The sequence below is a fragment of the Acomys russatus genome, chromosome 7, assembly GCF_903995435.1.
Source record: "Acomys russatus chromosome 7, mAcoRus1.1, whole genome shotgun sequence".
Taxonomy (NCBI): Eukaryota; Metazoa; Chordata; class Mammalia; order Rodentia; family Muridae; genus Acomys; species Acomys russatus.
The window spans coordinates 38,374,239-38,387,458 of record NC_067143.1 but is presented as its reverse complement, the minus strand read 5'-3'; the positions used below and the strand labels follow the sequence as shown (position 1 = coordinate 38,387,458).

Genomic DNA, 13,220 nt, shown 5'->3' with positions numbered 1-13,220 from the left:
TGGACAGTCTTCCCCCAACGGATGGTAAACAGTCCCACCATCTTCCAGGATGCCACCGCATTGCCAAAGCATTGTTGTGGGGAGACTTTTCCACCTCCCCCTCCCAACTCAATGAATACTTTCCTTATCCTCCCTAGGATTTAAAAGTATCTCCTCACAAAATACAGCTTATTCTCTCACCTCAACACACCCTCTTAAACCCACCCTTTCCTTTCCTCAAACCTTAATTCTCACCTCCCTCCAAAGCTTTTTGGGAAACCTTAGTTGGTTTCCACTGTGGCTTTCCCTCCCCACCAGCACCCTACAGCCTCTCTTTGATCTCCTAAAAGGGGATTAAAAACCCCCGCCAGCCTGGGAGCTCTCTCTTCTGATACATTTGAGGCTTTGGGTGTGCCCTGGCCTATTTGGATTCCAGCCAGAAGTGTCTGACATCACCCTAACAACCAAGAAGATGGCCTGTTTCTTGTTGATAGTTCAAGCACTGAGGAGGCAAAAGAGATCACACACACACACACACACACACACACACACACACACACACACACACACACACACACACATGACCACAAGATCTCCTCAAAGGCATCCATGACCTGGTGGCCACAGGCCATGTGCCCCCACAGGCCTCTCTCTTCTCCATTCTTATGGCTGTCTTTGTTATTCTCCATTCTAATTCTGCTTTTGCCCAGCCTCTCCCCAATCCTCCCAATACCCACCACTAGAGATGTTTTTTTTGTTGTTGTTGTTAGAGAAACTTATTACAGACATAACAAAGTTATAGGAGCGGGGACTGTCCTCCAAAAGGGTATGAGTAGCCATTTAGAATCTCCATATATCCATACTCTCCCCTCCTTGGCCATGCATTGTCCACTGGGACCCTCCTCCTCCTGGCCCTCAATTCCTAAAACAGCAAGTAAGCAACATTGCCAAAGTCACCACCAACCAGGCTCTGGTTCAATAGCTAACCCACCATCTTTTCTGCTTATCCAAGTCTCCACCCCCTTACAGGAAAGAGCTACTCCCCTCTACACCCAGCTTGTCATATCTTAGTCTCTTGTCAGGTCTTACATCTGGGGAAACACCTTGCTGATAAGAACACCTCTATAGGAATGTTCACAGCCTCCATTGAGCAAGCAGATCAGTTACACACACACACACACACACACACACACACACACACACACACACACACACACAAAAGGGCTTCCCATCTGTTTCCCCCACATCTCTCTCGCTCAGCTCCAGAGGATAATAAAAACATGCTCCCTTGTGCATCTTTCCCTAAACTAGAGGCTGATGACTATAATGTACCTCCTCTTTACAAAACAAAAAGGGAGAGATGTAGGGCTGGAGAGCTGTGGAATGGAGGAGGAAACAGCCTGGAGTAAGAGCGGGGTCATCCTGAGATCAGCGGAAGTAGAACTGCTTTCCCGTGTCTGCATGTCCTTGGGCATGTAGCCTCCTCGACTTTTGCCCCCACCCCAGGAGGTCACATAGCCTGGTAGCCAGGTTAAACTTCCTCTCCCCTTATAAAGTATGTCTAGCCACACTTGCAATTCCTCCTCATACCAATGAGGCATCTCCAGTACCCTGGCTCCTGCCAACAATGTACACTCAACCCAAAAGCTCCTGCCCACCCACTCCAAAAACTTTAAGTAACATTTGTTTCAGTCTTACTGAAGTTGTCTCCTCCAATTTTTTTTTTTCTCACCATGCTCACTGTGGGCTGATCATGCTATGTGGGCGGGGAAACGAAGCATAAACTGCAGGATATGAGCATAAAATAAAAATTATTACCAATGTCCTATCTCTCACAGGTCAGGCACTCTGCTTGATGTTAAGTGATAATCGTTTGTGATCACAGCCACTTCACTAATGGCAGTCCTGTGCCAGTACATTGGAGGGTACTGAGCCTCAGGCTTGTCTGGCTAAGATGTGGTAGGGCAGAGACTCTGTCATTCCTTCTGTGACCTGGTACACATGAGCAGGCCCAGGAGCTTTAAAACACAGCACGGCAGGGAGTAAAACAAAACAACAAAAACTAAACAGAAAGCCTCCCAGCATGTCTGTAGCATGTGCATGGCCAGTAGGATATTTGCCAAGCTCAGTGCATCCCAACGTGACTCTCGATTATCCACAGCAAGTATGGTTTCTACCGGGATTGAGGCAGGGGTTCAAATCCTCATCCCCAGTCATCCCATTAACTATGGGTAACATGGGAAGGCCTGGCAAGGACCACAGACGAAACACCAGAGATGATTTATTCCAGTGCATTGCCAGTGGAGCTTGCTACTGTAACCTTCTGGCTTCTCCAGAATTGGAAGCTGGGACTGTTTGCTGGAAGTGGACTCACAAACCCCAGCCGGGCTCCTCTGGCCATGTAAAGGCCTTCAGTGACTCTTGCATAGCTCGGTTTCACTTACTCTGAGAAATGATGGCACATTACTGGAGCTGGTGCACTTACTTTTCCAGTCAACTTTGAATTCTGTCCTATATCAGATGAGGAAATTCAAGATACCATTTATATCAATCTTTTAAATTTAATAGAAGGTAAATTTGGTCTAGCAGTATGGGTCTGGAGAGATAGCTGGCAGTAAAATGCTTGCCAGGCAAGCATGGTGACCTGAATTTAATCCCTAGAGACCAGAAAAAAGAGAAGACCAAATACAACCAAGCAACCAAATGGAAACAAGCGAAGCAGATGTTGTGGCATTCGCTTGTAATCCTAGACCTGGGGGGGAAGCAGAAAGACAGAGGTCCCTGGAACTCGCTGGACAAATTCAGCCCAGCCTATGTGTTAAGTTCCAGGCCAATGAGAGAGCCCTTCTCAAAAAAAAAAAAAAAAAAAAAAAAAAAAATCCAACAAAATCACAGAGAGAGATCACCAGTAAGTATCCAAACCCCAGGGAACAGAGCAGCAGCAAGAAAACCAGACAGATTGTAGGAAACGCCTGAACCAGCTTCATCAAAATGAAAATGTGTCCAGATGAGCTCACTGGCTACGTCCCACCCCCAACAAGAAGAAGAACATGAAGAACAAATGGAGAAAGCACAGAGAGTTACTGCATTCTGCTAAAGGGAAGCAGCTGGCTGGAAGGGGAAGAGAACCATCTTTCTGAAGACAATGTCAGCTGACAGGGGTCTTTCCTTTCTTCATACGATGAAAAACAAGAATCTAAATTCACTCTATGCTAAGGAGACACCACTTATCCCTGTTGGAATGGCAGGCTTTGTGGCAATTGTCAGATACACCTGCTAGCACAGGAGACTTACGTTCCTAACAGCTGCAGAGCCTGGTGGGGCCAGGAAACCAAAGCAGTCCTGCTCCAGCACCTGGACTGAGGTCACAGTGAAGTACTTGCCAGGAGGCTCTTCTCCCCACAGTCCAGCGTGCACACCGGAGCAGCTGGCCCCGTCCACTCACTCCCAATGATACAATTTGGCCTGGGGCAGATACAAACTGGTTTCAGGGGGACATGAGCATTAACTTATGAGGGGAAGAACAGACAGAAAAAGATGATTCTGATGGAGGATGCAACAAAGGTTAGATTGAAAGCGTTCTCCCTTAAGGCTTATCCTGTGGTTTAAAAAATGTCATTTTCCAAGTTTATACCTTTGTAAGAGGGAAAGTCTTATGCTAAAACTTTATATACAAAAGTGTTTCAGAAAACAAACACAGGAGTCTGGGAGCTCCAGATGCCAGAGGAAGCAGGACTTAGTGACCAGAATGGATAATGACCCTTTAGGACCAGCACAGAGACAAGGTATCTGACAGCAACTAGCATGCAGGGCCCTGGACCACAAGGAATCAAAGGGTCTTTGAGGCATGTTGCTGTCAGGTGACCATAGCAGGGCCTACCCTGCCAGATGTGTGCATGTGCACCACGTCAAGTTGACAGACAGTTCCTTCCACTCCAAGCCGGAGGGGAAAAAGGAGTGGGTGCGGGGGGGGGGGGGGGAGGAAATGGGCTGCTCTTCTGGAATGGCACCCCAAGACTTGCTGTTCACTAGGGCATCTCAAAAGGCCACAGCAGCTCTTCCATGGTCTTCGAGGTTGAACAGCTGGAGCTCCTGAAGGATCGGAGGCATCCCTTTGCCAAGAGGCAACTATCAATGACGGACCGTCCGCACGGCCTTCTGAAGGTTGGGGTAGAACTGAGCCATGCTGCGAGGGAAGAAGGAATCCACCACGCTCTGAGGGAGGTAGCCACTCAGGTCTGTCTGGAAAAAGGTGACCAGGTTGGTTTTGTTGGGCTCCCTGAGGAAAGAAATAGCAGAGACGGGTTAAGTATGTACCACGGAAGCATCCAGCATGGAGCCTTGACGAGCAGAAGTGGCCCAGACACAGTGGTCATTTCCACTCCTGCTTGGGATGCAGTGCCCAGGACTCCTCCCGCCCTCCTTGTACTAAATAACATATTCTTCAGGGGACACACTGCACAGTCGCTACAAACACACTGGGGAGCTGGTGCCACACCCCGGGCAGGACAGAAGCAGATGTTCCTTGTGGCTGTTGTCAGCTGTGTTTTCGATAGCTGGGGGACTTCTGGGACATTTTCGGTTCTTTCCAGAGGTCAAAGGTTAAAACTCCTTCCAGGCCAGTGCTCACTATGAAATACACACACACAGTGGAGTTTTCTGCCTGTGTGGTTTGTGGCCCCACAATATACTCTGTCACAGGAGCGAGCATCTATTATGTCTGACATGAAAGGAATTTGCAAAACTGAAAATTAACTGCCTTTCTTTTCAGCTGTGTGTGTATATGTGTGTGTGTGTGTGTGTGTGTGTGTGTGTGTGTAGAAAAGCTGACTATTTTGCATAAAATGTTGCTTAACATGCAATTCACTATTGGTATTTTGTGAGCAGACTTTTTTGTTGTTGTCGTTGCTCAATCTTAATTTAAAGCATCACATAATGGTAACTACAGTTTATATGGACTGGAGTTTCATGAAGTCCTCAATTGTTATTTTAGTGGAAACATAGAACCTTATATTCAAGGTTTGAACTCTGTTGCTTTATAGAACTGAGGGCTAATTTCTATGCATGTGGAGAGCCTTTGGCAAGGGGTGGCAGAAGCCCAAATGCAGGGTCCCCTCTACTGGGCAAGCAGCACCAGGAGCTCAGGTTCACCCTAAGCATAGAGCATAACTGCTTTCATTTGTGCCTTGTTTATCATCTCTCACCCCATCAGAATTAAGCTCTCAGAGAACAGATTTTTTTTTTTAATCCGTTGTTGCTGTTGTCTTAATACAAAACAAATACATAGTTAATATGGAAGAAAGATGGCTGGGTTTAAACTGTGGCTCCATCACTTGCTGGCTCTGAGACCTTGGCCTGGTTATTTAACCTTTCTGGCCCAGCCACCCCTCCCAGAGAACCTGTGCCATCACCACTGTTATGCAACCTGAAGCTTGCATACTGTGTGTCCCCTAAACCAGCCCTGAGATTCAGCCTCAAAGAGAAAAGGCTCTGCTCTCACTGTCTATACACTCCTCTACAATCTGCCTGGCAAGCTGGAAAGGCAAGGCAGCCCTTAGCGTCTAATTGTTGGGAACAGAGCAAGTGTAGTTTTCTAGGCCCATGTCAGAGCATCTGGGACAGAGCTATGTGCATCTGTGCCTGCTGAAGCATGGCTTTACTGCTGTCAAACCCAAAACTTTGTGACATTTAAGAAAAGGCTTCCGAGAGATGTTTTGGAGAGCAAGCTGAGTAGACACAGTGTTCTGTGGTGAGGAGGTGGGGTGGGGGGAGGGGGAAGGGGGCACCTCTCTGTCTGAGTTTTAGTAATATTCTAGGCACCGAGATATACCTCCTGGGACTTGGTGGAAGCCTACACCTTCCCCTCTGGCTATCTGCAGGAAACTCAGAGAGCCAAAAGCAGGTGCAATCCCTCTCCTTGTTAACTTGGATGGGTCTCCTAATAAACCTGGGACCTTCGGGTAACTCACTGTCCAGGGAGCTCTTTGTAGGCATAAAGTTATTGTATAATTCTAATGGTGATTTCTGTATCACCCATATCTGGTTGCAAGCCTTGTGTCAAAATAACGTAGCAGCTCTTGGCAAGATCCTGGCTGTGTGTGAGAGTATATTCAGGGCTCTCTGGCTCCTTTCCAGGACTGATCCACAACATGGTCTCAGAACTGTCCTTGAGGCCCTGAGCTCTGCCCCATTTCCTGCAAAGGAAGGTGGTCACTGTGTGCAACATAGCTCCTCTAGCGTGGTGAGTATCTTCAGAGTACAGAAGATCTGGAGCTCAGGCACTGCACTGCACTCCTGGCCTTTGACTGTGGACACGACTCTTAACTATCCTAGCCCTCAGTTTGCTTATTTGTTCAATGGAACTGCAAATAGGGACATTTGCCTGACTTGTTCTGCGGGGCTGGACATCTGGTGGTGAGGTGAACACCTTTAATCCCAGCACTCGGAGGCAGAGGGAAGAGGATCTCTGAGTTTGAGGCCTGCCCTGGTCTACAGAGGTGTTCCAGGCCAGTCAGGGCTACACAGAGAAATCCTGTCTCAGAAAACAAAACAAACGAAAACCTAACAACGAAACAACAAAAAATTAATCTGGGTAGCTGGGTGCAGTAGCTTACATTTGTAATTCCAGCACTCAGGGAGACAGAGGCAGGTGGATTTCTGTGAGTTCAAGGCCAGCCTGGTCTACAAAGTGAGTCCAAGACAGCCAAGGCTTTACATGGAAAGCCTGTCCTGAAAAAAAAAAAACCAAACCAACCAAACAAAAAACCCCCACCTCCTTACAACTTTGCCAGGTGCCACCTACAATGGCACATCATGTCACCGAGTACTTATTGTGGCAATGCTTTTTTGTACCATCGCTGCCTGTATTTTTGTAACTCACAGTCAAAGTGCCTGTTTTCAGAGTTCACAGTGGTTAGGTCGGAGACAAAGTTCTCCACCCACTTTCCTTACCCTGGCAGAGGTTCACAGAAGCACCCGCATGGATGGTTAAATCCTCTCACAAAACCTGGCTTTGGGGGACACAGTGGATGTTCCACGTGGGTAGCTGGAAGACAGTCAGAAGGTCAGTGAACTCATCTTCAGATAGCAAGGTCATCACCACCAGCACAGAAGATCTACCATCTGCACAGGCCCAGAGACTGAAGCCCCACAGGCCAGATAGGGGTCCTGCCACCTGTCAACTCCCTTCCACTTCCACTCACTCCAGTCCACACATACACATATGCTTACCACCCCCCTACACACAAACACACATGCTCAGACACATGCATGCACATGCACTCACTCCCATACTCAGTTTTCTCCAACCCTCTAAGAATTTCAGAAGAAAGAACATTCTAGAATATAAGGCTCAGGGTGGGAGAGAGATTCCGCTCTCAGATTTCAGCCCATGGGAAGTTAGGATGTGTCCTCGATCTTCCCCAGAGGCAGATGCACTAGATTCGTTGGGCTCTGTTCCCCACAGGGCAGATGGGACAGACAGCAACCATGTGGTTAGGATGTTCATGGACTGAACACGCTGACATAAAAGAGATTAACTGCTATCTGCATGTCCATGGCATGAACTATGAGCTCAGCAGAGATAAAAACAGTGCTGACAAAATCTGGGACATAATAAAGCTCGGGCATATGGTCTCCCCATTTCAGGCCCTATAGCATAAAATCTCAACTCTACAAGGGAATCGGATGGAACACACGAGCTTGCCGATGGCTTCCAATCACCCAGCTTTCCTTGAAGATCTAGGGGTGCATAAGACAGAGCCCAACACCTAGGACAGCCACTAAGCCATCATAACTCACCGTTAGAACTGATGGTGCCATCCTCATATTTCTTCACTAGCACCAAGTCCACAAAGTCCCTGGGAGAAATGAGCTTCATGACAGCGGAGGGCGTGGAGGTTCTGCTCACACACAGCATCTGCCAAAATATGGGGGGCTCAGGCCTGCCGAACACAAGTGCATTTCCTAACCAGCGCTTGGGAAATGAACTGCATGGGCAATTTGAGGAGTTGTAAGCAGGAGGAGCCAAGGGAAGCCTGGGGCACTAGGGCCCCTTCCAGTGGGTGCACTGAGGCCGCCATGATGATTTCATCACTTTCCAAATAATTTCATCTCTATGTCCTTAAAAAAAACAAACAAACAGTAACTCCCCTGAGAACAGTGTGTGTCTGAAAAAAGGGTCTTCTCCCCCACCATCCTAGCTCACACTGCCTGGGGAACAAGACCCCTCGGGATGCAAAGGATCTTCAGGAATTCTGACTGCAATATTCGGCCATGGCGCCCCCACACTGGGCTCAGTATGTCCGTTTCCTTTTCTTAAGCATGGTCCAAGAAACAAGTCCATTTTTTGAATTCCTCTATCTTGCAGCAGGCACAGTGGAAGGAACTATTATTTTTCTATAGCCGTAACATCTTCTGATTACGTCTGCGGCCACAGAGGCAGTTGTCACACAGACACAAATTCACTCCAGGTGCACGTCTCACCCATACACCCTTTGTTAGGGATTAAGATGCTGGTGGCCTGTCCAAGTCAGGCTCATGAATGCCACCTGAATGAAACGGTCTTTGCCTCTTACCTTCACCGTTTCACCTAATGAACAAGACCCCACTTGTCCCTGGCTTCTCTGCTCTTCGAGATGTCTGAGTTCCCCAGCAGCCTGCGCTCTCTCTCCTCCTGTGCCTAGGATCTGCTGAAGATTGTGTCTCTCCGCCGACAAGCCACGGACACATGAACTAATGAGAACAAAGAGTTCCCATACATCTCATGCAGAGATGAAAAATACGCTTCTCTTTGTGTTTAACCATTCTTCATCCCAATTTCTAATGTAATCATGTCACTTTAATCAATTACACTCATACCCCAGTCCAGCACTTAAAAAAAAAAAAAGAAGAAGAAAAGAAAAAGGTCTTGTGAGCAAAAGAAATACATGATTAAAATTGTTTTCCAATTTACATGAATGTCTCTAAAAAACACATGCATTATATTATGTAAGGGATAAAATGGAGTGGGAGGCTGGGCCTGGTGGTGTAAGCTTGTAATCCCAGCATAGGAGGCAGAAGCAGGTAGCTCAGCTTGCTCTGTGTTTTGAGTCCCAGGCCAGCCAGGGATGCATAAAGAGACCCTGTTATTTAAAAAAAAAAAAAAAAATTCAGTGGGCTGTTCAGGAAAAGTAATTACAGATTGATTAAGAAAAAACATACTTCTTGTTGGTGACTTGCTTTGCTTGTTGAATTGAAATGTAGCCCTGCCTAGCTCGGAGCTCACAAGTAGTCTGGCTGTCCTCAACCCCTCATGCATCCACCTCCTGGCTGCTGGGATTACAGGTATGACAGCAGGGCCCAGCTCTTGCTGGCTCCTTTATCTGTGTGCGCTTGGCAACTTCAGAGGTGCAAGTGTGCTAAAGAGACGGAGCCACTTTTGCTTCTAAAAGATGATGTGCAAGACTCCTGGGTGGCTTAGTGGGTAAAGCGTTTGAGAACTGGAACTTGGATTCTCTAGAATACACATGCAGGCTGGACAGGAGTGTTGGTTCAGCTGTGATCCCAGCAGGGATATGGAGGCAGGGAATGCCTGGAGTAAGCTGGCTAGAACTGCAAGCAAGCTCCAGACTCAGCAAGAGACTCTTGTTCAATATATAAAGTGGAGAGTGACTGTGGGAGATACTTTTTGGGGCTCTACACACAAAGGATCATATATACATACACATATGTATAACACACACACACATTTATGCAAGTCCTTCTGTTCTTACATTTGTATAATATATAAGGCATTAACCAAGGGTTGTTTGACTTTACACATTTGTGCATACTAATTTGTATACTTTCTTTGCATTGGTTTTTTTTTCTTCTTCTTCTTCTTCCCTTTTCTAGAGCTGGTGTCACTTAACTCAGAAAAAGAAAGATATATCTATTTAGTGTGACTCTTCAAATGCCCACATTTAGACCAGCTGGTATTTATAAAGAAAGCTATTTAACTATTGAAAGTGAAACAAAAACAAAAACAAAAAACAAAAAAAACAAGAAAAAAGAAGAAAGAACCACTTGTCATAAATTAAAGGTAACTGCAAATTACATGCAAAATCGCTAGAGTCCCAGCCCAGGCCATGTATTGGTCTGGTAGTAAGGGAAAGCCGTAAGTTAAATAGTATCTAAGGTACGTCAGTGCCTGAGATTCATGGTCCTCTTACTGGTAGTACCAGAGGGATGACGGAAGAGTTGAAAAACATCATCATCCTCTCTGTGTGTTTTGATTTCATCTTTGACTGTTAAGAACATAACATTACCTTTGTCCCCAAGGTTTCTGCCCTACCCTTCAGACAACGCTGGCATAAACTCCCATGAACAACAGACTGAACAGAAGTGAGGATTCTGTATCAGATCAAAGATGCCTGACTCCACAGCTTGGCCAGCTGCAGAACACTGAGGTTTCACAATGCCACCTGCTTATGTAGGTACCAGGCAGCGCCAGACGTTCAAATCACACAGGTCTGCTCCCCTAGTTGCTCGTATATTTGTTTTCTCTGTGATTTTCTATTCTTCTGAGCTTCTGTGGTCAAAAGTAAGCAAGCCCTTAAAGTTATAGATGATGCCAGGACAGATTCATCAAGCTTGGAGCTGTCTGCTGCAACTGTCCCTAGCTCATGTGGCTATTTAGATTTGTTAAAATGAATAATTCATTTCCTCAAACCAGCCACCTTTTCATGCTCTGTGGCCCCATGGAACTTGAAGCCCCCACTCTAGACAAGAGAGTTGCAGAAAAATGCTGCCATATACCAAGGCTTTCCATTGGGCAGGGCTAGTTGGCAGGGCACATGCTTTCCTAAAGTGCAATCCACAAGTGGCCACTTGCAGTGGGCCTACTGTGGGCAAAGGACAAAAATGGCTTTGTCATAGGTAGTCTATTGTACATATGTGTAATAATATAAATGTATATGTAAAAAATAAAAAATGTTTCATTAATAAAAAATAAATTAAAAAAGTGGCTCTGCCAAGGGACAATGTTTCCAACTAGATCTGTTAGTCTCAATCCAGGCTGTCTCCTTGTCTGGGGAGCCCAGGCTTGCCCTGTGCTTCCTCCTCTACAGGCCCCCGGCTCTGCTGACAATTTCTGGGACTCTGAGAGTCACAGTTTCCCGCCAGGGCCAAGGCTGGGCTGCCTGCAGGGCTCTCCTCTTATCTATAATTGTTCTAGATCCTTCTTCAGAGGAGGTGGGGTCAAGTCACTGGAGCAGGTCAAGACACTACAGATAACACATCCAGAGACACTTACATCCGTGATGCTTTGGACAATTTCAAAACTGGTTACATTGTCATCCCACTTCTCCCGGAGGCCTCCAGCAGCTGGCTTTATGCAATGCCACACCTCTTCTGGTGTCCCACACAGAATCCCTTCCCCTCGGTACCTGGAATATAGAGAGGAATATGACCCATGGCATTAATTAAACCTGTTTATCTTAGGATTTACCTCAGGTCTATTACATGCATTTCCTAGTTCTAGGGCTAGCCAACAGAAAGGGGGCTTAAAATATGCTAGCCTGCCTCCCATCCAGCCTATGTCAACAGGTACTAACCCCTCACAGAACACAGCTTTCTAGAAATGATTCAAAAAACACACACTAATGCTTTTTGAAAGATGACTGGCGATCACAGAGGTCCAGGGTGGGTTGGAATCCTTCATGGGGCAGCCCCAGAGACACCAGGAAGGGAGTGAAGGTTCTGACAAGCTTTGTTAAAGGTGTGCACTTACAGATTCCCTGAAAACTCCTCGGATGGCCTCCAGGAAACCAAAACTCCATTCTGTCAAAAGGCATAGGATTGTACAATTTTAGAGCTACAGGAAACCTTGGAGATGAGATCTCAAGACAAGACTCTCCAAGGTTACCCAACCTGTTCCTGGCCCAGCTGGGATTCCTCGTGGAGGTAGCTGCCTCTATAGCAGTCGATGAGCAGCCAACATCCTGGTTGGGTGGCTCCAGGGCCTGCAGGAGCCTTTCTAGTGTTAAATACCATCAAGAACTTTTGCTTTCTTAAGCAAATTAGGGATATGTATGTATATCATAAGCTATGTCATAAGCATCAAGGAAGGAAAATATTTCCCTGCCACTCCCTGGTTGTGCTATAATGTCCGGAGGAAAGACTTGGTACCTGGAGTTTCAGGTCCAATCCTAACCTCATAGTCCAGTGACCTTGAGTGTGCTTCTCAACGAAAGGGGGCAGGAACCTCCAGGAATCCTAGAGAGTCACTGCCCTCTGTGGACTCACTCTCTCAATCCACCTCCCGGGTCCAGGGTGCAGAAAATCTTGGGTAGAGGAGAAGCCAGGGAGTTTGGAGGACTCCAACCCCTGGGAGCAGTCTCTAGACCTCCTTTCCCGCCCAGTCCCTCACTCACGCCTTCCCGGCACTTCTTCCAGCCTGACGTGTCCCGTCGGTAACGGAGCATCTTCTCTGCCACCACTTCACTCTCTTGAGTGGCCCAGGACAGATCCATTGCGTCGGACGGCAGTGCAGTACTGGTTCTGCGAGGCGGAAAACCGGGCCTTGGGCGGAGCTTAGGTTCCCGCCCCTGGGCTCCGCCTCCCTTTCAGAATTGGTCTTCGTTCTCAAACAATTCCGCCCCTTCTTGAAATTGGCAGGTCTGGAGACAGGCCAGCCCCGCAGCACGCGTCATCTCTGGGCGGGTCTTAGGAAGCTCCTGCTCTACGAAGGCAAGTTCTGGCTACGGCCAGGAACCAGGTAGTGTATTGAGGTTGGGTGTTTTTCCCTTGGTGCAGGGATGTCTGCTTCTGGTAGCAGAGGCTGAAGCGATTCCCATCGTTTGGCCTTGACTAGCCAGTGCCTTTGCTGAGTAGAGGAAGAGAGACAACTTCGAAGAAGTCGGGAAGGGGGTAAGGGGGAGAAGCGGAAACCAATGTCAGATCTGTTTAGTTCCAGACGCCCAGGGAGCTCTAAGTGACATACGTATGTGTTGGCGCCAGGGGTAGACCCTGGCTTTCCCTTGAGAGATTTAATCCAGATTCCGGAAATGGAAGCAGGAAGGTCACGCATTAAAGGGCTGCCGGGGCAATTTAATGAGCCCCTCCTCTCAAAGTAAAAAAAAAGTAGAAAGAGGTCTGGTGACGTAGGTCAGTAGTGGCATGCTTACCTAGCATGTGCTGGGTGGGACCTGTGTTCAATCCCAGGATCATCAAATAAGCAAACAAAGAATAAACAGACGGAAATACTATCGGTAACTCCGAGA

The 13,220-nt window shown here is 47.2% G+C and overlaps 1 protein-coding gene across 1 annotated transcript; it reads right to left on the bottom strand.

Moving 5' to 3' along the window:
• Positions 1-3,958: 3,958 nt before the first annotated feature.
• Stard5 (StAR related lipid transfer domain containing 5) lies at positions 3,959-12,536 on the bottom strand. Its single transcript, XM_051148852.1, has 6 exons — positions 12,372-12,536; positions 11,729-11,778; positions 11,252-11,384; positions 7,780-7,897; positions 6,931-7,024; positions 3,959-4,258 (listed from the first exon to the last, which is right to left on the bottom strand). The coding sequence occupies exons 1-6, from the start codon at positions 12,468-12,470 to the stop codon at positions 4,111-4,113; spliced, it is 642 nt and encodes a 213-aa protein (XP_051004809.1). The 5' UTR covers positions 12,471-12,536; the 3' UTR covers positions 3,959-4,110.
• Between the last annotated feature and the right edge of the window lie 684 nt (positions 12,537-13,220).